This window comes from Carcharhinus amblyrhynchos, chromosome 17 (genome assembly GCF_965287045.1).
Source record: "Carcharhinus amblyrhynchos chromosome 17, sCarAmb.v2.hapA, whole genome shotgun sequence".
In the NCBI taxonomy this organism is placed as follows: Eukaryota; Metazoa; Chordata; class Chondrichthyes; order Carcharhiniformes; family Carcharhinidae; genus Carcharhinus; species Carcharhinus amblyrhynchos.
Window position 1 is genome coordinate 35,989,605 of NC_137340.1, and position 24,000 is coordinate 36,013,604.

The window sequence follows — 24,000 nt, forward strand, 5'->3', positions numbered from 1 at the left end:
GTGGATTGAAATCAAAGATAAGAAATGCAATGGTCTATGCTTTGAACTGCATTTTCATATGATGTGCTTCTCAAAGACTTTTCTTTGTGTAACAGAAACAAAAACCGTCCCTTCTCAGTACGTTACGTTGTGCATACGTGTTCAGGATCCCTCACTAACACTGTTTCAGAAAGGCAGAGTACATACAACACTTCTTCAAATATAACACAGAAGCTTCTCAAAACATTGGGGTGGCACAGTGGTTAGCATTGCTATCTCACAGCACCATGGACCTGTGTTCAATTCCAGCCTTGGGAGGCTGTCTGTGCTGAGTTTGCACATTCTCCCCATGACTTTGTGGGTTTCCTCCGGGTGTTCCAGTTTCCTCCCACAGTCCAAAGACGTGAAGGTTAGGTTGATTGGCCGTGATAAATTGACCCTTAATGACAGAGGGATAAGCTGGGTAAACGTATAGGTTATGGGGATAGGGCTTGGGATTGTTGTCGGTGCAGGCTCGATGGGCTGAATGGCCTCCTGCACTGTACGGATTCTATGATTCATAGAATAAATAGTCTTTAGATCAAATGAATTACTTTAAAATACAGTAACAGTTAAAAATACAACTGTGTAGCAGTACTAACAGCAGCGAACTGAATAACCAGTCTAAGTATTGTTGATGGTGCAAGGTGAGGGATTAATGTTGCTAAGGAAAACACTCTGCTTCTCTTCAAATAATTTCAACACATGAACCCAGCTGAACAGGAGCACAATGCTTCAACTTAACATCACATCTGACACTATCGAATTTCCCTAGTATAACTTAAAGGCCGCAATTTTAACTTGGGGTAGCAGTTGGGCAGGTGGGGTTGAGGAGACTGACAAATAAAGTCACACAGTGCAGAAAAGGCTTTCGGCCCATCAAAAGTGCCCAGACCTTCGCAGTGAAGACACAGTCCTCTGCGGTGGGTAAGTAATTGGGAGGGGTTTTTTTTGGAGGGCCTCATCAGGGTGATGAGTGGGGAGGGGGTAAGGGTGGTTGGCAGAGTTGGGGCAACTGAGGCTGCCTACTTCACCTAGGAGAAATAGGAAAGAAAAAAGCAATACCACAACTTTTTGGGCCTCTTCTGTCTCCTATTCCCAACATGTTGACCTGACGAGGAAGTTGCGGTTTCTCTGTACCGGTGTTGAATTACAACAGCAGTTTGACCCTGAAGATATCATCAGAGTTTGATATGAATATTTAAAACAGGATGGCATTGGCTTGAGTTTGTAAAGTGCAGGATATGAGTGGAACTGATGGGAAGGTTTGACGATTGGTGCTCTCACGTAATCTGATACTCATCCAGTTTCTGTCAGTGAAACGATGCTAAAATGGCCGTAAATTGTCAGCCTAGACATTTTGCTCAACTAATGGAATGCAGGTTAGAGTAACAATTTTCTAGTTCAAACATGAGAGTGCGACAGGCTGAGGCAAACTGTCTATTTTTCAGTTCACATACAATGAACACTTGTTTCTAGGTCTTTCAGAGCTGTCTAATCCCATAAAGATCCCTTTTAACTTTATTGTAATGGAATACTTGTTTTTCCAAAGTGCCTTTATTATACCTTGCTTTAAGAAGTAGTCCACTCCATTTGCTCCTCTGTGGGCCAAGAGCCATAGCAACCTAAAACTGACCGTTTCATTTTTGCAGGTGCAGCCTGGGGCAACGCATCATCTAATTTCCTTCTCTCCAAACATCAGCACAGCAATGTAGTAAGCTGTCATGCCACCTCCACTCCTAAAACTGGTTATAATTATACTGTTCTAGAAGGAGTTCTACTGCATTTGAAAGCTTCATATGAGCGAATAGCCAAACAAAGTTGAGAACTTTAAATCCTGTTGTTCTTCTATATTCATGTTCCCATCCCACCAAAGTATCTTAATTAGCCGACACACCAGATTTAATGGAACAGAAATCAACCGTCCTTCGTGAAATACCATTGGTAGTATTCACCCCATTCTTAGTCTATTTATTCATGCCATTAAACAAAATTGGCTTCTTGACAGAAGCCAGAGGGTGGTTGTAGAGGATTGTTTTTCAAACTGGAGGCCTGTGACCAGAGGTGTGCATCAGGGATCAGTGCTGGGTCCACTGTTATTTCTCATTTATGTTAATGACTTGGATGAAAATATAGGAGGCATGGTTAGTAAGTTTGCAGATGATACAAAGATTGGTGGCATAGTGGACAGTGAAGAAAGTTATCTCCAATTGCAACAGGATCTTGATCAATTGGGCCAGTGAACTGATGAATGGCAGATGGAGCTTAATTTAGATAAATGCATTTTGGTAGATTGAATCAGGGCAGGATTTACTCAGTTAATGGTAGGCCATTCGGGAGAGTTACAGAACAAAGAGATCTAGGGGTACAGGTTCACAGCTCCTTGAAAGTGGAGTCACAGGTGGAAGTGGGGTGAAGAAGGCATTCAGAACGCTTGGTTTCATCAGTCAGAATATTGAATACAAGAGTTGGGATGTCTTGTTGAAGTTGTACAAGGCATTGCTAAGGCCACACTTGGCAATTCTGGTCACTCAATTATAGAAAGGATATTATTAAACTAGAAAGGTTGTAGAAAAAAGATTTACTAGGATGCTACCGGGACTTGATAGTTTGAATTGTAAGGAGAGGCTGGATAGACTGGGGCTTTTTTCTCTGGAGCGTAGGAGGCTGAGGGGTGATCTTATAAAGGTCTACAAAATAATGAGGGGCACAGATCAGCTTGATAGTCAATATCTTTTCCCAAAGATAGGTGAGTCTAAAACTAGAGGACATAGGTTTAAGGTGAGAGGGGAGAGATACAAAAGTGTCCAGAGGGGCAATTTTTTTCACACAGAGGGTGGTGAGTGTCTGGTACAAGCTGCCAGAGGTAGTAGTAGAGGCGGGTACAATTTTGTCTTTAAAAAGCATTTAGACAGTTATATGGGTAAAATGGTATAGAAGGATATGGGCCAAATGTGGGCAATTGGGATATCTTAGCGATTTAGAATAAAGGGGCGGCATGGACAAGTTTGGTCAAAGGGCCTGTTTCCATGCTGTAAACCTCTATGACTCTAAACAATGCCGCACAGATCATCAATCTCACTTATGGATGGCTGGCATATTAAGAAAAACAAAAGTGGCATTGGAACAGAAAAGTGTACTCTACTAAGATTGTAGTGAGATAGTTTAAAGTTTATTTATTAGTGTCACAGATAGATTTACATTAACACTGCATTGAAGTTACTGTGAAAATCCCTAGCCGTCACAGTCCGGTGCCTGTTCAGGTACACTGGGGCAGAGTTCAGCCAGAATGGCCAATGCACCTAACCAGCATGTCTTTTGGACTGTGGGAGAAAACCAGGGTACCCAGAGGAAGCCTCTGCAGACATGGGGAGAATGTGTAGATTCCACATGGTGACCCAAGCTGGAAATCAAACTCAGGTCCCTGGTGTGGTGAGGCAGCAGTGCTAACCACTTTGCCACAAAGCTGCTCCCAAATAGCACACAATAAGCTTTAGCCTGCAACTGGTCACAATGTAACAGACTGGAAAGTAATCATAAAATCCTACCATGCAAGAGGAGGCCATTCAGCCCATCGAGTCTTCACTGACCACAATCCCACCCAGGCCCTATCCCCATAATCTCTCATATTTACCTTAGCTGGTCCTCCTGACACTAAAGGGGAATTTAACATGGTCAATCCACCTATCTTGCGCATCTCTGGACTGTGGGGGGGGGAAACTGGGACACCAGAGGAAACCCATGCAGAGACAGAGAGAATGTGCAAACTCCACACAGACAACGACCCAAGGCCGGAATTGAAACCGAGTGCCTTGGGCTGTGAGGCAGTGGTGCTAACCACTGTGCCACCGTGTTACTGATGCTGGGTGAACCAGGCAGGTAAATAATTAAATTCCCCAGCGCTACTATTCCTTGAAGAGCAAAAATATTCTTCACTTAGGCATTGTGAAAGGAGCAACGTCTTACCTTGCAGGTACATTTCCTCTCCTTCTGTGAACATCTGATTGCATTTGCTGCATCGTGCACAACTCGGATGGTAATGTTTGTCCCCCGCCTAGGTCCAAAAGACGGGTGTTAACAATCATGTAACGTAACATTCGGACAAGCCATACAATCACAACAGACAAAGCAAGAATCCATACTTGGGAACAGCAAACTGTGCAATCTCTCATTCTGAATCATGCAGCAATAGGGATGAATGAGTTTGCTTCTCCCGGATCTTAAAACCATTCTGTGTTTGAAATCACATTGCAGACAGCCCTGTCTTGCAACACCCTGGTTGCTGTGCCAATTTTCAGAATTCAAACAGACAAGGTACTTGCAACTACAACCTCTTGGAATTCTTCCTGGGTTTCAGCTTCCTGTAACCAATGGTAAGTGACAACATGCTTACGAATTAATTATCAACATGACAGGGTTAGTTGTCTTAGCAATCCTTAGGTGATGTCAAGTGAAATTCTGTCAAATACTCTGAATTAAGAGATGTGGCATTGAGCCAAAGCAAACGTCAGACAGATAAACTGGATGAAGAGATGTGACAGTAAAGCAATCATGTCACATGTTACAGGCATATTGCTGCCTTCCAAACTCAGTGAGCCTTCAGGGAGGGGACGGTTTGAGCAGCTGCTATCTGACCACTCCACCCACAGTTACATTGCGGGCAGGGGTTATTAGCAGCATTGCAACAGCAACTGAAATAGTTTCAGGAACAACAGAAATATATTTACCAGAATAATTGTGGCAAATCACTGCTGACAACCCTTTTGGGTATGAATGTATGCCACTCCTTGAATCATTGAGTATCCTGAGCTGGATTTTAGCACAATATTGTGTAGAAGTGCTTTACCCGCAATCCAATTGCTTGTCCTGCCTAATGCACCAACTATTGGTGATAATATAGCTGCAAGAGTTGATTTACTTGCATTGGTCTTTCCAATGTCTCTCACTAACACATGATGGCAAAAGTGAATAGGACACTAACTGAAAACAGTGGAGTAACAACATTTGACATGTCACATCAGGTATCACGGCCTTAGAATGTAAATCCCCAACTCATCTTCTTTGTGCTCATCCAACTCCCTGCCCACATTCTCCTTCCCCCATTACCATCTTTGTAACATCTCCCAAAACTCTATTCCTCTGACTCCAGCCTTTTGCATCCTTCCCACTGCTGCCTATGGCTTGTCTGTGCCCTACAAGTTCCACCTCATCTTCCTCCTCCTACAACACCTTCCTTAAAACCTACATCGTCGACTGAATTTTTGACCACCCAAGCTAATGTGTTCTTCTGCAAAGCAGGTGAGGCATTTTTCTACATTAAAGGCATGTTGGTGAAGGAATATGCAAAAGATTATATGGGTGTGTAATACAAGACACGGGGAGGTTGAAATGTGTCAAAACCATGTTAGCAAGCCCTGGCTGGTCCATCAACACCATCTCCATCTCAGGTTACAGTGAAATATATTTAGAAATGTAATTTCCATGTTTCCCTACTTTACAACAGTGATGACATTAAGAGGTACTAATGAAGTGAAGTGGAATATCATAAGATTATGAATGGCGCTCTTGGAATGAATTTTTTTTTCTTCCACAGAGTAATAATAATAAAGCCAATGTCCATTGTGATATAGTGCAGATTGAATCCACTGTACTGGACCAGGGACATGAGGTGGTAAGAGCATACTTAGAAAAATTATCATATAGTTGCACAGTGTCAATATGGGTTTACAAAAGATAATTGGTGTTTGATGAATTGGATTTTTGAGGGCATAACTAGCAGGAAAAGGAAGCAGTGAATGCATTTGGATTTTCAAAAAGCATTTGGTTAGATACCACACAAATTGGGGGCACATGGTAGTGGGGGTGATATATTAGTATATTGGATAGAAAACAGAGTAGAAACAAGCAGGTGATTTTCAATTTGCCAGGCTGTAGTTAGTGAGGTACTGCAAGGTTTGGGTCTCAGCTATATACAATCTATTTCAATGGAATGGAATTGGGTTTGTTGACGATGCAAAGTTAGGTGGGAAAGTAAACTGTGAGACGAGTGCAAAAAGGACTGACAGGTTCAGTGAGTGGACAACTGTGTGACAGATGGAATTTAGGTGTGAAGTTATCACATTGCAGAGAAAATAGAGAAGCAGAATATTTCTTAAATGGTGAGAGACTGAGGGATGTTGGTATTCAGTATCCTTATATGTCAACCACAGAAAGGTAACATACAGGTAAAGCAAAAACAAAAAGCAGTTGGTCTGTGATCCTTTATTACAAAGGGATTGGAGTACAAGAGTAACATTGGTTGGAATTTTCCTGCCCCGCTCGCAAAATGGAACTCTCCGTTGGCCACGGGTGGAATTTTACGAGTCTCGCCCAAGCGAGATTGTGAAATCCTGCCCTTTGTCTTCATAGAAATCCTACAGTGCAAAAAGAGGCCATTCGGCCATCGAGTCTGCATCAATCACAATCCCATGCAGGTTCTACTCCCATATCCCCACATATTTCCCCGCTAATCCCTCTAACCTACACATCCTGGGACACTAAGCGGCAAGTTAGCTTGGCCAATTAACCTAACCCGTACATCTCTGAACTGTGGGAGGAAACCGGAGCACCTGGAGGAAACCCACGCAGACACGGCGAGAATGTGCAAACTCCACACAGATAGTGACCCAAGCCAGGAATCGAACCCAAGTCCCTGGAGCTGTGAAGCAGCAGTGCTAACCACTGTGCTACCGTGCCGCCCATCTTCCTTCAATTATGTAGGGCTTTGATGAGAACACACCTGAGATGCTGTTTTGGTCTCCTTACCTGAGCAAGATTATTTACTTTAGAGGGAAAACAACAAAGGTTCACTATACTGACTGTGAGGGGATTGTCCTTCAAGGAGATCTTGAGTAGATTAGGATTGGATTCTCTGATCCCTCACACCAGCAAAATTCTCTGGTCCTGCTGTAGTGAATGGAGATTTGGCTAAACGCCAAATTCTCTGCCCTCGTTTGTAGGGGCTGTGGGTCGTGAATTCCGGCCAAAGCTGCTATTCCAACATGTTTGGTAGAATGTGAGGTAATCTCATTGAGATGTATAAATTCTGAAGGGGCTTGACAGGGTGGGAAGATGGTGCTGTTTTCTGGGGAGTCTGGAAGTAGGGGAGGCAATGTCAGAATAAGGGGTTCATTATCTAAGATGGAGATGAGGAGAAATTTCTTCACTCAATGGGTTGTAAATCTTTGAAATTCTCTAATCTGGAGGACCATGTCAAAAAGTATATTCAAAACAGTAGATCAATAGTTTTTTTAATTATACAGTATTATTTTTCAGAAATCAGCAAATCAACCTAAGCAGTTCATGTCAGTGCTTATGCTTTATTTGAGTATCCTTTTAACTTCACTTCTTTAAATCATTAATTTATCACACCTTCCCGACCATCATTTTGCACGATGCAAACCAGGTTCGTGCTGCTCCCCTCCCTAAGCAAAACACTCATGTGCTGGAGGCTCAGTTACCCACCAGGCAGTGGGCTTGTAGCACAAGGTGCTAAAAAAAAAAATCAAAGATAGCACAACATTTCAGAGCAGCGAATCTCTGTCATGAATAAACGACCCCCTCATGTTGTAATCCAGTGGGAATCAGCAAAGCCATTCTCCTTCTCTGAGATTTTGCCTTCTGGCTGTGAGAGAAGCTTCATTCTGAAAGAGGGTGGTAATGAAGGGTCTTCTGCGGCAGTAATGATACCATCATTATTAAACAGCCCCAAACATACTATTATACACTGATGAATACTTTACAAGAACTTCCTATAAACAAAAAAGTGTCTGAAGCAGCTCTCAGGCTGTTGCTCTGGCAACAGTTCAGCTGGTTGCGCCAGTTGTGGCTTTAAACTTAGAAAACGTAATAACAGTGTTAAGTCAGAAAAGGCGTTAGCTCTCCTTAATGCAAAGTTTGCAGGCAGCAGGCGTGGCTCTGCTTGTTCTGATTCCCTACAATGTGTCGTATTCTCAGAGCTGTGCGTGAGAAACCTTCCCACATCGTTTTTTCCCCTCACTTGAAACACTTCAATGCACAGCTATCAGCGCCAAAAAAAAAATTTCCATTCAGCGTGCACGAATATATTCATTTAATCTCTTCACTAAGAAAAGGAAACAGAAGTTCACTTGAAAGGAAACATGTGAAACATTCAGTCAGCGTATTCTTCAATCTGCCATATCGCAACACACATTCAAGATAAAACATCCAGGATTCTGTCCACCAAGTGATAGGATCCCACGTCACCCATTGACAACTCTGAGTCTAGACAGAAGAGTTTGATTAAGCACCTCCCAAAGACACACTGCTGTTTCTTGTAGACAGCGACAGGCTTTTGTTTTACTGTGCGTGCCTATTAAATAAAGCACCTCATAAAAACTCAATCACCAACGCATCCTCGCTGCCCAACAGTTAACATTTCACTGATTCCAGCTCAGATTTCCCACCTTTCCCCCACTTGCCTTTGCTGTGTGTGAACACTCCTGCTCTCCCATTGACAATCTGGATAAACTACTTCAGGACTATCCAGTCACATGACTGAGGACAAGGGAGATTCAAAGCTTGTTTGTTCACATTTTCCAGCACTGTTGGAGCGCTATTGACACTGTACATTGCAGGTGTTGCCCTTAATACGCTGGTGGCTTTCATCCAATTGTGGAAATAATTATATTCCCCAGAATCTCAGATCTGTCATGTCCCTGAACTGTAGACTCCAAACAGCTGCTGTTTAGTTTTTAGGTTGACATTTTTCTGTGTTGAAAATAAATATTGAAAGAGTAACCAATGTGCCAGTAATTTGCTTGCTCTTCCAGTTTAGTACGCTACCAAGACACTCCTGATGACCACAGGCAGAATCTTAGCACAAAATGTCAAAAATGTCAGAGTCTGTTTGAAAACCGGCATCAGAAACAGGCAAGTTTTCTCACCAAACCTGATGGCACTTTGTCAAAAAAAATCCGGGGCAGGGGGTTATATTTCATTTTGAGGGGCGGGGTTGAACACACTGGTAAAGCCCACTGCACTGAGATCAGGATACCATGTTTAAAGGGCAGCCCCATCAGACCAAGAAATAACCTCCCCCCCACACCCCATCATGGAGGACGTAGGTACCCCCCATGCCCTTGCTGATCATCACCAGATTGTCTTTTCTGCCCACCCCCCCACCCAGCTCCACAAAGTAATCACTGGCATTGCCCTCTCTCTCCCCCAACTGTCATTGCCGGCATTTCCTCCCCCTTCATTGAATGCTCTCACCTTCCTACTCCTACTGCCCCTCTCCTCCTCAACCACCCCCACCAGGGCCTGCTCCGGCACAGGTCGGCACCAACAAGTTGGCATGGTGCCAAGGGGAAGTGTCTAGGCACTTCCTTCTCCACTGGGTGCTATACTCATCTTTGCACCCTCCCCCAGTGGGGTCCCCACAATAGTTTCACGTCTGGGCAAACCTGTTGTAAATCTCGCCAATGTGATGGCACATCTGCGAGATACAAAAATTTAGTGAAGGGGAAGATCTGGAGAAGGGAGTATTTAATAATATTGAAATTTATTAAAATGAATGTAAATAAAGTTCTCACCCATTATGGCGATCTGGCTAGTGAGATTCACTATTTCTTGGTTTTGCCAGATCTCAAGTTCCCACTGCCAATCCTGTGCACGGAGAGTGCAGGCTCAAGATTGCTCCCATTGAGTAGCTACAGAATGAACTGGGGTCACATAATATCTGCGACACTTCACTTGTGCAGTTCTGACCTATTTAGAAACATGCCATGGGACGAAGTAAGGGAAACCTGGCTCTAGCAATTGAATATTTCAGGCTGGATTTTCATCTCACGTATGGGCGGCAGGAGTTGGGGATCTCCCAGTTCAGCTTGCTGGCCTCAGGAGAAAGTTTCCGCAGAGTTGGGATTTTTGTTCTAGGGGGTTAGGTGCTAACTGGGGTCAGGCAGCTGCCCCCAGAAAGAGGTCGGAGGCAGCCACAAGGACAGTCAAGCCAGGGCAGACTATTTAAAAGGAGCAGTTCTCCAGGACTCTGTCCCTGGTGTAAACAATGACAGCAAAACAAAGAACAAAGTCACAAAAACAGAAAAATGCTGGAAAATCTCAGCAGGTCCGACAGCATCTTGAGGACTGAGGAGAGAAAGTAGAGCCAATATTCGTCAGAACTGATCAACCACTAACCCTTACAGGCCCTTACCTCCAACATAATCCCCTTGCCCAATCAATGCCAACACAAGTCATTTAATGTTCCCCACCCACCCCATGGCACCTCCAGGCTAAGCTAAGGCACTTCAATACCTATTCACAGTCAAGTTTATCTCTGTTAAATATCCATAAATAACATCGCTTCATTGGAGCTCCAGAATGGGTCTTTCCAAAAGTTAATTTCTAAGAGATAGCTTAAATCAACTGGAGTTTTCAAACTGAGAATGGAATTTCACTTAATTCACTTTCTAATTTTGAAGATGAAAAGGAAAAGCTTCTAAATAATCCCTTTTCTTTTAAATAATCCAGAAAATAGCTGTGACAGCAATATACTGACACACTCATGCAATATTGATGAGGGTCTCATCTTGGGAATAAATGTAGGAAGATGGGATATTATTGTTTCTGTTACAATGTAACTCTCTCTCCATGCAGTCTAGGATCAATAGTTCAACTATATTGATGAGCATATGAAATAGGAGCAGGAGTAGGCCATCCAGCCCCTCGAACCTGCCCCGCCATTCAATAAGATCATGGCTGATCTGTCATGGCTCAGCTCCACATTCCCGCCCTCTCCCCATAACCCTTAATCCCCTCTCTTATCAAAAACCCATCAACCCGCGTCTTAAAAATATTTAGCGAGGTAGCCTCCACCACTTCAACGGGCAGAGAATTCCAGAGATTCACTACCCTTTGAGTGAAGAAGTTCCTCCTCAACTCCGTTCTAAACCGCACCCCCCCCCCTTTATCTTGAGGCTGTGCCCCCTAGTCCTACTATCCTTTCTGAGCGGGAAGAGCCTCTCCACCTCTATCCTATCCATCCCATTCATCATCTTATACGTCTCAATGAGATCTCCCCTCATTCTTCTAAACTCTAACGAGTACAAGCCTAATTTATTCAGCCTCTCCTCATAGCTCAACCCCCTCAACTCTGGTATCAGCCTAGTAAACCTCCTCTGCACTCCCTCCAAGGCCAAAATATCCTTGCGTAAGTACGGCGACCAAAACTGCACACAGTACTCCAGCTGCGGCCTCACCAGTGCCCTATACAGCCGCAGCAAGACCTCCCTACTTTTATATTCAATCCCCCTCACTATGAAGGCCAGCACCCCATTTGCCTTCCTGACCACCTGCTGCACCTGCAAGCTGGGTTTTTGCGACTCATGCACAAGGACCCCGAGGTCCCTCTGCACCGTCGCCTGCTGCAGTTTTTCTGCACGTAAGTAATAATCCTTCCTACCATTATTCCTACCAAAGTGGACCACCTCACACTTGCCAACATTAAATTCCGTTTGCCATTTCCTGGAAGAAACAAGGACCGGAATTTGTTGTTAATTTGGCAAGGTTAATCATCATTGTTTATGGCGGCACGGTAGCACAGTGGTTAGCACTGCTACTTCACAGCGCCAGGGACCCGGGCTCGATTCCCAGCTTGGATCACTGTCTGTGTGGAGTTTGCACATTCTCCCCGTGTCTGCATGGGTTTCCTCTCACATTCTGAAAGACGTGCTGGCTAGATGGATTGACTCAAACAGGCGCTGGACTGTGGTGACTAGGGGAATTCCACACTAACTTCATTGCAGTGTTAATGTAAGCTTTACTTGTGTCAAATAAATGAACTTTATTTTACTTATGGGTCAACGATAGATAGGAGTTTGTGTGGTGCAACAGGTAGTGTCCTTGCCTCTAATCTGGGTCTATGTTTAAGTCCCACTGAGGGCTTGAAAGGTGTTCATAATATAGCCAAAGATGTCGAGTGTCAACTTGCAAGTACTTTTAACATCCGGCAATTGCATGTGCTAACAGTGGGCGAAATTCCTGGTTAGCCAAGTGATGGAAAAAGATTGAAGCCTCTACCATCACTATCCATAGCTCTAGGTTACAACATACATGACAAAATGCATATGACCACAGCAACTCAGACTCCTTGGGGAGGTGGTGGTTGGTGTGGATCAGATTGGTGCCAACAATATGGGGTTCAATTCCCATTCCAGGTGGGTAGATTTAACCTTTGTATTTTCACCCTTCCCACAGGCTGGACCTGGCCTTGGGCAGAAAACTGAAGAAAGAGAAGAAAATGGCACATCAAACCTCAAAGAAGGTAGTTAAAATTGAATATCCAGATATTGCTGTCCGGATTGCCATTAGTTTCACAAAATACGGCACGGTGGCAGAATGGTTAGCACTGCTGCTCACAACTCCAGGGATCTGGGTTCAATTCTTGCCTTGAGCGACTCTGTAGAGTTTGCACATTTTCCCCATGTCTGCGTGGATTTCCTCTGGGTGCTCCAGTTTCCTCCCACAGATGTGAAGGTAAGGTGGATTGGCCATGCTAAATTGCCCCTTAGTGTCAGTGGAACTAGCAGGATAAATGTATGGGGTTATAGCAATAGGGCCTGGATGGGATTGTAGTTGGTGGCCGAATGGCCTCTTCGATGGGTCGAATGGCCTCCTTCTGCACTGTAGGGATTCTTTGATTGAAAAGCAACATTTTGACCTTAACTTCCAGTTTGTTTCAGAAACACGCTGTATTAGTGCATCAATTTATCACTAAACTTGTCGCAGAAAGTTTGTCAGTGCACACATAACCAAATACTTAAGGATATGATAATGACTGTCAATCAACCCCTCTGTTTAAAAATTAACCATGACAAGTTTAAAGATCCATCTTATCAGGGGCGGGGGAGGGTGTGTGTGTGTGTGTGTGTGTGTGTGTGTGTGTGTGTGTGTGTGTGTGTGTGTGTGTGTGTGTGTGTGTGTGTGTGTGTGTGAGTGAGAGAGAGACACACACAGAGATTCTAATAGGGATCAAATTTTAAATTCTTCTTTTCTGACTTCAATTTTTTCCCCTCTTAGTCCAATCTTCTTCTCATTCTTTATTCCTTCTTCTGTACCTGGTTTGGCATTAATTCATTGCCTTCAATTCTCCTGCTCTGCCCAAGACCACAAGGCACTACAAAGGATCATGAATTAAGCCTAATCCATCATGCAAACCATCCATTGACTTTGTCTACACATCCTGCTGCCCGGAAAGCAGCCGGCATAATTATGGACCCCACGCACCCCAGACATTCTCTCTTCCACATTCTTCCATTGGGAAAGGGATACAAAAGTCTGAGTTCATGTATCAACTGACTCAAGAACAGTTTCTTCCCCGTTGCCATCAGACTTTTGAATGGACCTGCCTTGCGCTAAGTTGACCTTTCTCTAGCATACAAGAAACTATATGTTTACTGTATACCAATATAGGTGACAATAATAAATCAAGTGAAATCAATTCAACCCCTCTCTCAGTTCTACCTATCTGTATTTCTAAGTCCTTAAATCTCACTGGGTAAGGAGATAATCCATTAGTTGCCCTCATTCAGGTGCTAGATGCCCAGTTTCCCTCACTGCCCTCCTTTTAACTCACACTTTTAGTAACTTAGTGGATAATAAATAATTGAACTGAAGGCTGCAGAGGGAAGTTGCCATTAAAGGCAGTGTTCCAGCAACATGTGGCCCATTAGGCTGAAAGGAGAGCAAGGTAGAACAACGCACTTAACAATGGTCTGTTCCACGAAACAACATTTGAGATGACACGCTCGGTTTAAATTTCTGACATGATCAGCTCATTTTTAAAAGAATCCTTGGAAGCATTTTGAAATGACAACTGTATCACGTAGACAAGCAGCTGGGCTAAGAAACTATTATTTTTACATTGGGTAACTATGGCAACAATGTGCTAAGAAGAAACAATGTGCTAATCCCTGCCAAACAACAATTCAGCCCGGAGAGATCTTCCCAAATTCAACAAATCTTCCACAGTACTGCAAGAAATCCAATCGATTCCAAAGTACAAACATGTCCGCCCCATTTTACTTCACATACAATCTTATCAATTCGCCGATATTGACCAATTTAAATGCTGAAAAGATTAGTATTTTATAGAACATTTGACATCTCCGGAAAAAGCATCAGGAAAGACTGAATGCACAATATTCTCTACACAAGATACGGCTCAATATACAAGATTAGAAAAGATAAGGGGCGGCATGGTGGCACAGTGGTTAGCACTGCTGCCTCATACCGCCAGGGACCCGGATTCGATTCCCGGCTTAGGTCATTGTCCGTGCAGAGTCTGCATGTTCTCTCCATGTCTGCATGGGTTTCCTCCAGGTGCTCCAGTTTACTCCCACAGTCTGAGAGATGTGCTGGTTAGGTGCATTGATCATGTAAATTCTCCATCAGCGTACCGAACAGGCGCTGGAGTGCTACAACTAAGGGATTTTCACAATAACTTCATTGCTGTGTTAATGTAAGCCTACTTGTGACAATAATAAATAAACTTAAACTCAACGCAAGGAGTTGATAAGGTTGGTATAGAAATGGTTCCACTTGTGAGAAAACTAAAATTGGGAACCGTAATTATAAAATAGTTATAAAACATTCCAATAGGTAATTCAGGAGAAACTGTAAAGTGGTGAGTGGGGCGGCACAGTGGTGAACACTCACAGTGCCAGGGACCCGGGTTCAATTCCAGCCTTGGATCATTGTCTGTGTGGAGTTTGCACGTTCACCCAGTGTCTGAGTGGGATTCCTCCGGATGCTCTGGTTTCCTCCTACAGTCCAAAGATGTGCCAGTTAGGTGTATTGGCCATGTTACTGTCCCAAGATGTATAGGTTAGGGGAATTAGCGGGGTAAATATTTATGGTTACGGGGATAGGACCTGGGTAAAATGCTCTGTCAGGGAGTTGGTGCAGAATTGATGGGCCGAGTGGCCTCCTTATGCACTGCAGAGATTCTATGATTCTAGAATGCATAACATGCTATTACAAGGAATAGGTGAGGGGAATAGCATAGTGAGGTGTTGGGGGCTAGATATAGGGGAAAGGGAAAGGAATAGAAAGTTATGCTACTAGGATTAGATGAAGACAGGTGGAATGAATGTCATATGGAGCAAGTACTAGATGGACAGAATGGTCTGTTTCTGTTTTGTACAACTGATTTACTTCTGCGCAATATTGTCTTGCCAAATTAATTAGCAATGATATATATATCAACATTAAAGCTATGAGAATAGATATCTATGAGAATTGATGTCCTATTCATGTCTTGCACAGCATCATTAAGCTGTTAAGGTAACGTTGTGTTTAACCTAGTTTATCCCTTTTAGGCCACACAGCCTAACTGCGGTCTAAGTAATACATCGTGATGTTAATTAGAGATAAGTTCTGTTCACTGAGAAAACATCTTCTGATCGGAAGATGTTTGCAAATTTATAGTTCCTGCAAAATAATGAGCGCGGAATACCTCCTTTCCTATTTTTATGCTTCTAACTCATTGAAGAGCAGGGTTTGAAGTATGAGGGACACAGAGAGGATTAAGTTGGATAACCTCGAAAAAGGAGACCATCAGATTCATCTGTGCCCATTGTTTGAAATCTTTGTGCTGTCTGCTGATTGGCAAGATTTCTGTATATCTGCAACACTGAGCTGCTGTTTACTGGATGAAAGCATCAACAACAGGCCCAAAATCCTAACCTCCTGGCACTTCCTAAAGCTTCAAGTGAATTCAAGAGTGGTCAAGGTCAGAGAATTCAAAAACCATAGCAACAGCCTCACTAATATTCTTTCAAGAGGCATAGGCATTGCTGCTTTATTCCCTCAAGACGATGGCAGTGAGTTGCCTTCTTGAATTTTTAAAAATTTATTTGTTGCTGGGATTTTGGCGTTGCTGGCTGAGCCAGCATTATTACCCCTCCCTGAGGGCATTTTCTCCCCTAAAGGATATTAGTGAAGTGAACCAGATGGATTTTTGCAACAATCAACAATGGTTTCATGGTCATCACTAGACTTTTAATTCCAGATTTTATTGAATTCAAATTTCACCATCTGCCGTGGTTGGATTTGAACAATATCACTACTCCACTGCCTCCTCTCTGCAGGCCAACTAATGCAGATGCACCCACTGTGCTTTTAGAAAGGGAGTTCCAGGATTTTGATCCAAAGACAGTGTAAGAATAGCGATGTAGCTCCAAATTAGAAAGATGTGTGTCTTGAAGGGGAACCATACAGGTGGTGGTTTTCCCATGCATCTGCTGCCCTTGTTTTTTAGGCAGTAGAGGTCAGGGGTTTGGAAGCTGCTTTTAAAGGAGACTTGGTGAGTTGGACGTGGTATACCACTGCACCTCTGTTTGTCAACTGCTGCAGACAGTGAATGACTAAGGTGGTCGATGGGCTGCTAATCGTGCGGGCTGCTTTGTCCTGGATGGTGTTGAGATTCTTGAGTGTTGGAGCTGCACCATCCAGGCACTTGGACAGTATTCCATCTCATGCCCGTCTAGTGCCTTATAGATGGTGGACAGGATGTGGAGTGTCAGGAAACATGTTCCATGAGGACATTTATAATGCAGCATTGATAGTCCATGTCACAGTGCCCTTTGTAGCACAATTAGCCTCTTTCTTATGTTCTTATCGAAGTCATGCAAAGTCAGATTACTGCCAAATGGCTGTGGGATACTAGTGTTCAAATGGACATGCAGACTCTCATCACAGTCCAATATCTGTCCTCCAACAGTTGACTAAGATTACAGAGGCACTATAATAGACAGATGTCAGCGGCTCCACGGAGCATGAATCTGCTCCTCTCGCTCAGAATGAACCTTCCATACCTCTGCCATTCCCCAAGTGCTCTTGCTGTTCTGCAGCCGCCAGCCTGTCCAGGCTGCTGCCAGTCATGCCAAGGTGGTGCAGTGTGAAGCTGGGCCTTCATGGGTCAGTGTTGCTCGAGGTCGTCTTACAACCTCTTTTACTGGGAATTGGCAGCCTTCCAACAGCCACACTGCAGTCACTGGGGTAGCATCATACAGGAGCAGTAAGACAAGCAAAGGGGAAGATGCTGGTATTGTGGTAGTCTCATCGGACAATTATCCAAAAGGTCCGTGCTCATGCAATGGGGACCCCCATGGTAGCTGGAGGAACTTAGATGCGGTTCATTGAAAAGAAATTTGGGATTAAAAGATAATCTCAGTAATGGTTACTGACTGTTATAAGAACACATCTAACTCACTAATGTCCTTTAGGAAAGGGAATCTATCATCCTTGCCTGGTCTGAACTCCATGTAACTCCAGACTCACAGCAATGTAGAACCATAGAATCTCCACAGTGCAGGAGGCGGCCATTTGGCCCATCAAGTCTGTACCAATTTTCCAACAGAGCATCTTCCATTCACCATTCATTTAATCTCACACATTTACTGTACTAATCCCCCTAACCTACAAATCTTGGGACATGAACAGACATGAATTTAGCATGGCCAATTAGCCTAACCTGCACACTTCTGGACTATGGGAAGAAACCGCAGCAGAAACCAGAGGAAACCCATGCAGGCACGGGGGGAATGTTGAAACTCCACACAGTCAGTCAGTCATTCAAGGCTGGAATCAAACCTCGGTCCCTGGTGCTGTAAGGCAGCTAATCACCGTGCCACCCATTTGACTCTTAACTACCCTCAAGGGGAATTAGGAATGGGGAATAAGTGGGGAATAAATACTGGCCTTGCCGGCAATGCCCATATCCCATGAAATAATTTTTAAAAAGGCACATGGAAGGCAAGTACGAAAGTGATTGGTTTTATTGTGTATGGGATATAATATGGAATTGTTTATAGCATTTCTTTCCAACACTTATTCTGTGGTGGCTGTTATTCTTGCATTTTGGCCAAGAAGATGATGGGTCAGTAAGAGGGGGAAAGTAAGGAGTGTGGGGATGTTGGTGAATGGGAAACTGGAGTTGTAGTTACTGATAACATGCTTGAATTACTTGTTCACAGACAACCTGGGTAGAAAGGGGCTGTTGAAGTTGGAGCTCCACTCCCTCTTCCTTCTCTTCAGCTACTTCTCATAGAGCAGGTGGCAAGGATTGTCCCTTATGATGGTGAGGTTGTGCAATGTACAATGAGGATTATTCAGCAAACATTGTCTAATTGGGACATCACATTTAATGTTGGACACTGTTTTTAGTTTTGCCAGCACAAACTGATTGGTCTAAATCTTGCCCATTGCAAATAGTGGAAGGGACATACTGTTATTATGATCCACCTGCCAGTCTTTGGGATGTATGGCCTACATACCCAGCATCACACCAGCACTGAAATTCACATGCCACACTAAGGAAAATAAAGCCTCTTCATGTTACTTTTTAGTATAATGTTTGAATATAACTTTGATTTGTGCCAAAAATTCTCAGTGCCACAGCCTCTTTACAATCTTTTCAAGATGACCTTTATTTGCTTGGATCTTGTTTTGCTTGGCAGTCAATGTTGAAAGTGTTGATAATGCAGAAGATACAATTGTGATACTGGAAATAGAAGGTGGGAGGAAACAGGAAAACATTCCCTGCATGTTTGAACATGCTGAGAGAATAAGAAAAATATTAACCAACAATCTTGTGCTGTAGTTTTGCACTGGCCACGGCTTTGTTCACAGAGCACTGAGATAAGTCAGGTGGCAAGGTTTAAAGAACAGTTGTTACAGAGATCCAATTCATTTCCTAATTACAATTACCATTCATTTTCAAGTTATTTGCATCTGAGGCCCCCAACAAACATCAGCATAATCATGAACTTGATACTTACCTGCTCCCTGGTTACAGTAGTCTATTTTACCCTGACCACTCTCATAAGGCATTCTATGAGGAAGGCGACTCACCATTTTCTTAAATCAAACATTGTAAGAAATTAAGGCAAGGGGAAGCTAAATTAAATTAGTAGATACTGAGGGAGAACCATTATCATAACTTGTAAGAATCCTTTCAATTAATGTACAAATCAACTGATAGAATTCAAAAAATATTTATTATTTTACTCCATTTTTCTTACAGATTCTTAGAATATGTGAAGGATTCACAAAATTCTAATATACAATGTAATTTTTCTAAAACAAAATCAAACAGTTTTTTTAGGGTGGTAATAATAGGTGACAATTAGGGGAATTTCACAGTAGCTTCATTGCAGCGTTAATGTAAGCTTTACTTGTGATTAATAAATAAACTTTAACTTTTAACAGTAGGGGTAATAGGGTGGTAATAAAAGAGGGTTTTAACTTTCCCAACATTGACTGGGACAGCCATAGTATTAGAGGCTTGGATGGAGAGAAATTTGTTGAATGTATTCAGGAGGAGTTTCTCATTCAGTATGTGGATAGTCCGACTAGAAAGGGGGCAAAACTTGACCTCCTCTTGGGAAATAAGAAAGGGTAGGTGACAGAAGTGTTAGTGAGGGATCACTTTGGGACCAGTGACCAAAATTCCATTAGTTTTAAGATAGCTATGGAGAATGATATGTCTGGCCCAAAAGTTAAAATCCTAAATTGGGGCAAGGCCAATTTTGATGGTATTAGATAGGGACTTAATTGTTAATTGGGGGAGTCTGTTGGCAGGCAAAGGGGCATCTGGTAAGTGGGAGACTTTCAAAAGTGTGTTAACCAGGGTTCAGGATAAGCACATTCCCCTTAGAGGGAAGAACAAGGCTGGTAGAAACAAGGATCCCTGGATAACTCGGGATATTGAAACCTTGGTCAAGAAGAAGAAGGAGGCACATGACATGCATAGGCAGCTAGGATCAAGTGGATCCCTTGAAGAGTATAGAGGGTGTAGAAGTAGAGAGAGAAATCAGGAGGGCAAAAAGAGGACATGAGATTGCTTTGGCAGGTAAGGCAAAGGAGAATCCAAAGATCTTCTACAAATACATAAAAGACAAAAGAGTAACTAGAGTAAGAAGGGCCTCTTAGGGATCAACAAGGTAATTTATGTGTAGATCCATTAGAGATGGGTGACATCCTAAATGGATATTTCTCATCAGTATTGACTTTTGAGAAAGGCATGCATGTTAGAGACCTTGGGGAAATAAATAGTGATCTCTTGAGGAGTGTACCTAAAACAGAGAAGGTGGTGCTGGAAGTCTTAACATACATCAAGATAAGTAAATCCCCGGGACCTGATGAAGTGTGTCTGGGGACGTTGTGGGAGGCTCGGGAGGAAATTGCAGGTCCCCTAGCAGAGATGTTTGAATCGCTGATAGCCCCAGGTGAGGTGCCTGAAGATTGGAGGGTGGCAAATGTCGTGCCTTTGTTTAAAAAGGGCTGCAGGAAAAAGCCTGGGAACGACAGGCCAGAGAGTCACACATTTATAGTGGATAGGTTGTTAGAAGGTATTCTGAGAAACAGGATATACAGGCATTTAGAGAGGCAAGAATTGATTAGAGACAGTCAGCAGGGCTTTATGAGTGGAAAATCATGCCTCAAAAATTTGACTGAGTTTTTTGAAGGGATAATCAAAATGGTAGATGAGGGCAATGCAGTTGACACTGTCTACATGGACTTTAGCATGGCTTTTGATAAGGTACCACATGGTAGGTTGTTGCATAAGATTAAATCTCACAGGATCCAGGGCAAGATAGCCAAATAGATACAAAATTGGCTTGATGACCGAAGACAGAGGATGGTCGTAGAGGGCTGTTTTTCGAACTGGAGGCCTGAGACCAGCGGTGTGCTTCAGGGATCGGTGCTAGCTCCACTTTTATTTGTCATTTATATTAATGATTTGGATGAGAATTTAGGAGACGTGGTTAGTAAGTTTGCAGATGACACCAAGATAGGTGGCACTGTGAACAGCCAAAAAGGTTACCTCAGATGGCAACAGGATCTTGATCAATTGTGCCAATGGGCAAACGAATGGCAGATGGAGTTTAATTTAGATAAATGTGAGGTGATGCATTTTGGTAGATCAAACCAGGGCAGGACTAACTCAGATAATGGTAGGGCACTGGGGAGAGTTATAGAACAAAGAGATCTGGGGTACAGGTTCATAGCTCCTTGAAAGTGGAGTCACAGGTGGAAAGGGTGGTGAAAAAGGTATTCGGCATGCTTAGTTTCATTGGTCAGAACTTTGAATACAGGAGTTGGGACGACTTGAAGTTGTACAAGACATTGGTAAGGCCACACTTGGAATACTGTGTGCAGTTCGTGTCACCTTATTATAGAAAGGATATTATTAAACTAGAAAGATTCCAGACAAGTTTTTCTAGGATGCTATCAGGACTTGATGGATTGAGTTATAAGGAGAGGCTGGATAGATTAGGACTTTTTTCTCTGCAGTGTAGAAGGCTTAGGGGTGATCTTATAGAGGTCCATAAAATAATGAGGGGCACAGATCAGCTAGATAGTCAATGTCTTTTCCCAAAGGTAGGGGAGTCTAAAACTAGTTGGCATAAGTTTAAGGTGAGAGGGGAGAGGTACAAAAGTGTCCAGGGGGGCAATTTTTTCACACAGAGGGTGGTGAGTGTCTAGAACAAGCTGCCAGAGGTAGTAGTAGAGACGGGTACAATTTTGTCTTTTAAAAAGCATTTAGACAGTTACAAGGGTACGATGGGTTATAGAGGGATATGGGTCAAATGCAGGCAGTTGGGACCAGCTTAGTCATTTAAAAAAAAGGATGGCATAGATAAGTTGGGCCGAAGGGCCTGTTTCCATGCTATAAATCTCTACGACTCTGAGAACTAATCCCTTAATAATATCAATCATTGAAAGAGTGAAAATTTTCTTTTCGCAATGATAAAAAAAAGGGACAGAAACAGCTTTGCATTTTCTTCCTCCCCTTTTCAGGTTTCCTTGCGTCATGGATCATGCCCCAACTCTGACAGGGCAGGTGGGGTGCCCTGTTCCCTAACCTCTGCAATGCAGTTCTGGATTCAATCCTTCAGGGAAGAGCAATAGAGCTTAAGGGAAAATTGGCCTCAGAATCTCACTCCTGTCCAAGTGTCCAACTCCATAGCTTGAAGTGCCAAGTCCTTGTGGGGACAGAGATTTCCTCTGTGTGTTATGTGAAATTGTAAAGATGTTTACATAGAACAGATTCACAATTTCATGACACAAAGGAAAATCCCTCTCCACTGCACATTATCTTGTTAGGCAGCATAATAGAATAGGAATGATTTGTGGCTTTGGGCCACACCTTATTCCTCTTGAGCATGTGATTCTGGGGTGAACAAGGTCTGAAGCAATCAGATACAATGGTAAAGTTAATGTTATGTGTTGATTCCTATTTTTGCTGGAACTTGTCATGTAATTTGTATTTGCTGATACTGTCACCAAATAACTCGTATTTTAAAAAAACTCTCATCTTCTCTAAACACAATTTCAAATAATGTGACAGGTATGTAATGTTTTATTTAACATGATATCCATTATACCAGAAGATTTGAGCAAAAAAGCCCCAAGTCAAATCAGTTGATTATTTGTCTAAAACTGCATGATTTTGGCTAGGGATGTCCTTTAACATTTGGGGCTGTTGAACATAAAGTTATTTTTGAGTCCCACCTTGCATGAAGTGGGTAAACCTAATCAGAAAAAGAAAATGGCCTTGTTTTAACAAGGTTCAACCAATGGGAATGGGCCGGGCTGATGGGGAAAGCGGCAGTCAGCACTTAACATGACATTCCCCAGACTATTCATGCCCCATCGCTATTTGAACTCAAAAAGGTTTTAGGCAGTGTGAGGTCACTTGACTTGAAGCAGGCAGGAAACTCAGGGTTAGAAAAACATTAGGGTCTGAGGACATCAAACAAACTCTGCCAAGGTTTTAAAAGCCAGTCGGGGAAATGACAACAGTGTCCACGGCTAGAAGAGGTTAAAAGCAGTAAGTTTTTTTTAAATCAGGTTTCTGTGAAGGTCAAGGACCTGCCTCCTGGCCTCGCAAGGAAATGGGGGATGTGGTTAACCTCCTTATATGATTGCAATTGCTTCACACTCATCACTCACCTTGCTGGAGATCATTCCCTGTGACTCCCGATTAGATGGCCTGCAATTTCCCACCCCCGTTGCCAACAATCTGACTGTTCTTAGTTGCTGTGAGCACAGATCCAATATGAAAAAATAAGATTAAGGCACGAGTGTTAAAAAGGCTCAGGTCCCATGCCGGCTCCTCAAGGTTGCTTCCCAGCTATGCTGGCCCCAACACATGCCATATTCATGCTCCAACTAAAATACACAGAAATCGCGGCTGAAACTCCAACACAGTACTGAGGGAGTGCTGCACTGGTTTTTGGATGTGACTTTAAATCAATGCCCCATCTGCCTTCTCAGGTGGGGCAGCACAATTTCAAAGGAGGGCAGGGGAGCTTTTCCTCTTGTCTGGGCCAAAAACGATCCCTCAATCACATAACAAAACAGACTGCCCGTCCAGAAACAGATTGCTGGATTGTGCTCTGCACAGATCGGCTGTCAAGTTCCAACATTACAACAGCACCAACCCTTCAATGGTGTGTCATTGCCTGTAAAGTGCTTGGAGATGCCCACTGGTCATGAAAGGCACTGTATAAATGTAAGTCTTTCTTTATTTTTTTAAACATAAAACTGGAGTCTTAACATCTGACACAGCCGAGTTTGATTCCGTCTGATCCATCCCTTTAAAAACTGCTAGTATGCAAACACAGGCAACTTGCCAGTTGCTCCATTCTGTCGTCCATTTGGGAGGCAGCACTAAATGAGTTATAAGCTGGTATTGCCAGCTGGAAATGAAAACTTGGACAGATTGAAATGGATTATAATTTTAATTATTGTATTCCCAATAGAATTTCCTGGTGGTACAGTGAGTGATGGTGCAAGCTGCTTCTAGAATTGTATAGTTAATCAGGAAATGAGATGAAACTATACAGAAACATAGAAAATAGGAGCAGGAGGAGGCCATTAGGCCTTCCAAGCCTTCTCCGCCCTTCATTCTGA

The 24,000-nt window shown here is 43.1% G+C and overlaps 1 protein-coding gene across 10 annotated transcripts in view; it reads right to left on the reverse strand.

The window, feature by feature from the left end:
- ablim1b (actin binding LIM protein 1b) overlaps positions 1-24,000 on the reverse strand; it is a 385,473-nt gene that overhangs the window by 77,568 nt on the left and 283,905 nt on the right. For all 10 annotated transcript variants that reach the window (XM_080205827.1, XM_080205823.1, XM_080205821.1 and 7 more), the window contains exon 7: positions 3,985-4,072. In XM_080205827.1, coding sequence (XP_080061953.1) covers positions 3,985-4,072 — 88 coding nt within the window. The remainder of the gene's footprint in view (positions 1-3,984; positions 4,073-24,000) is intronic.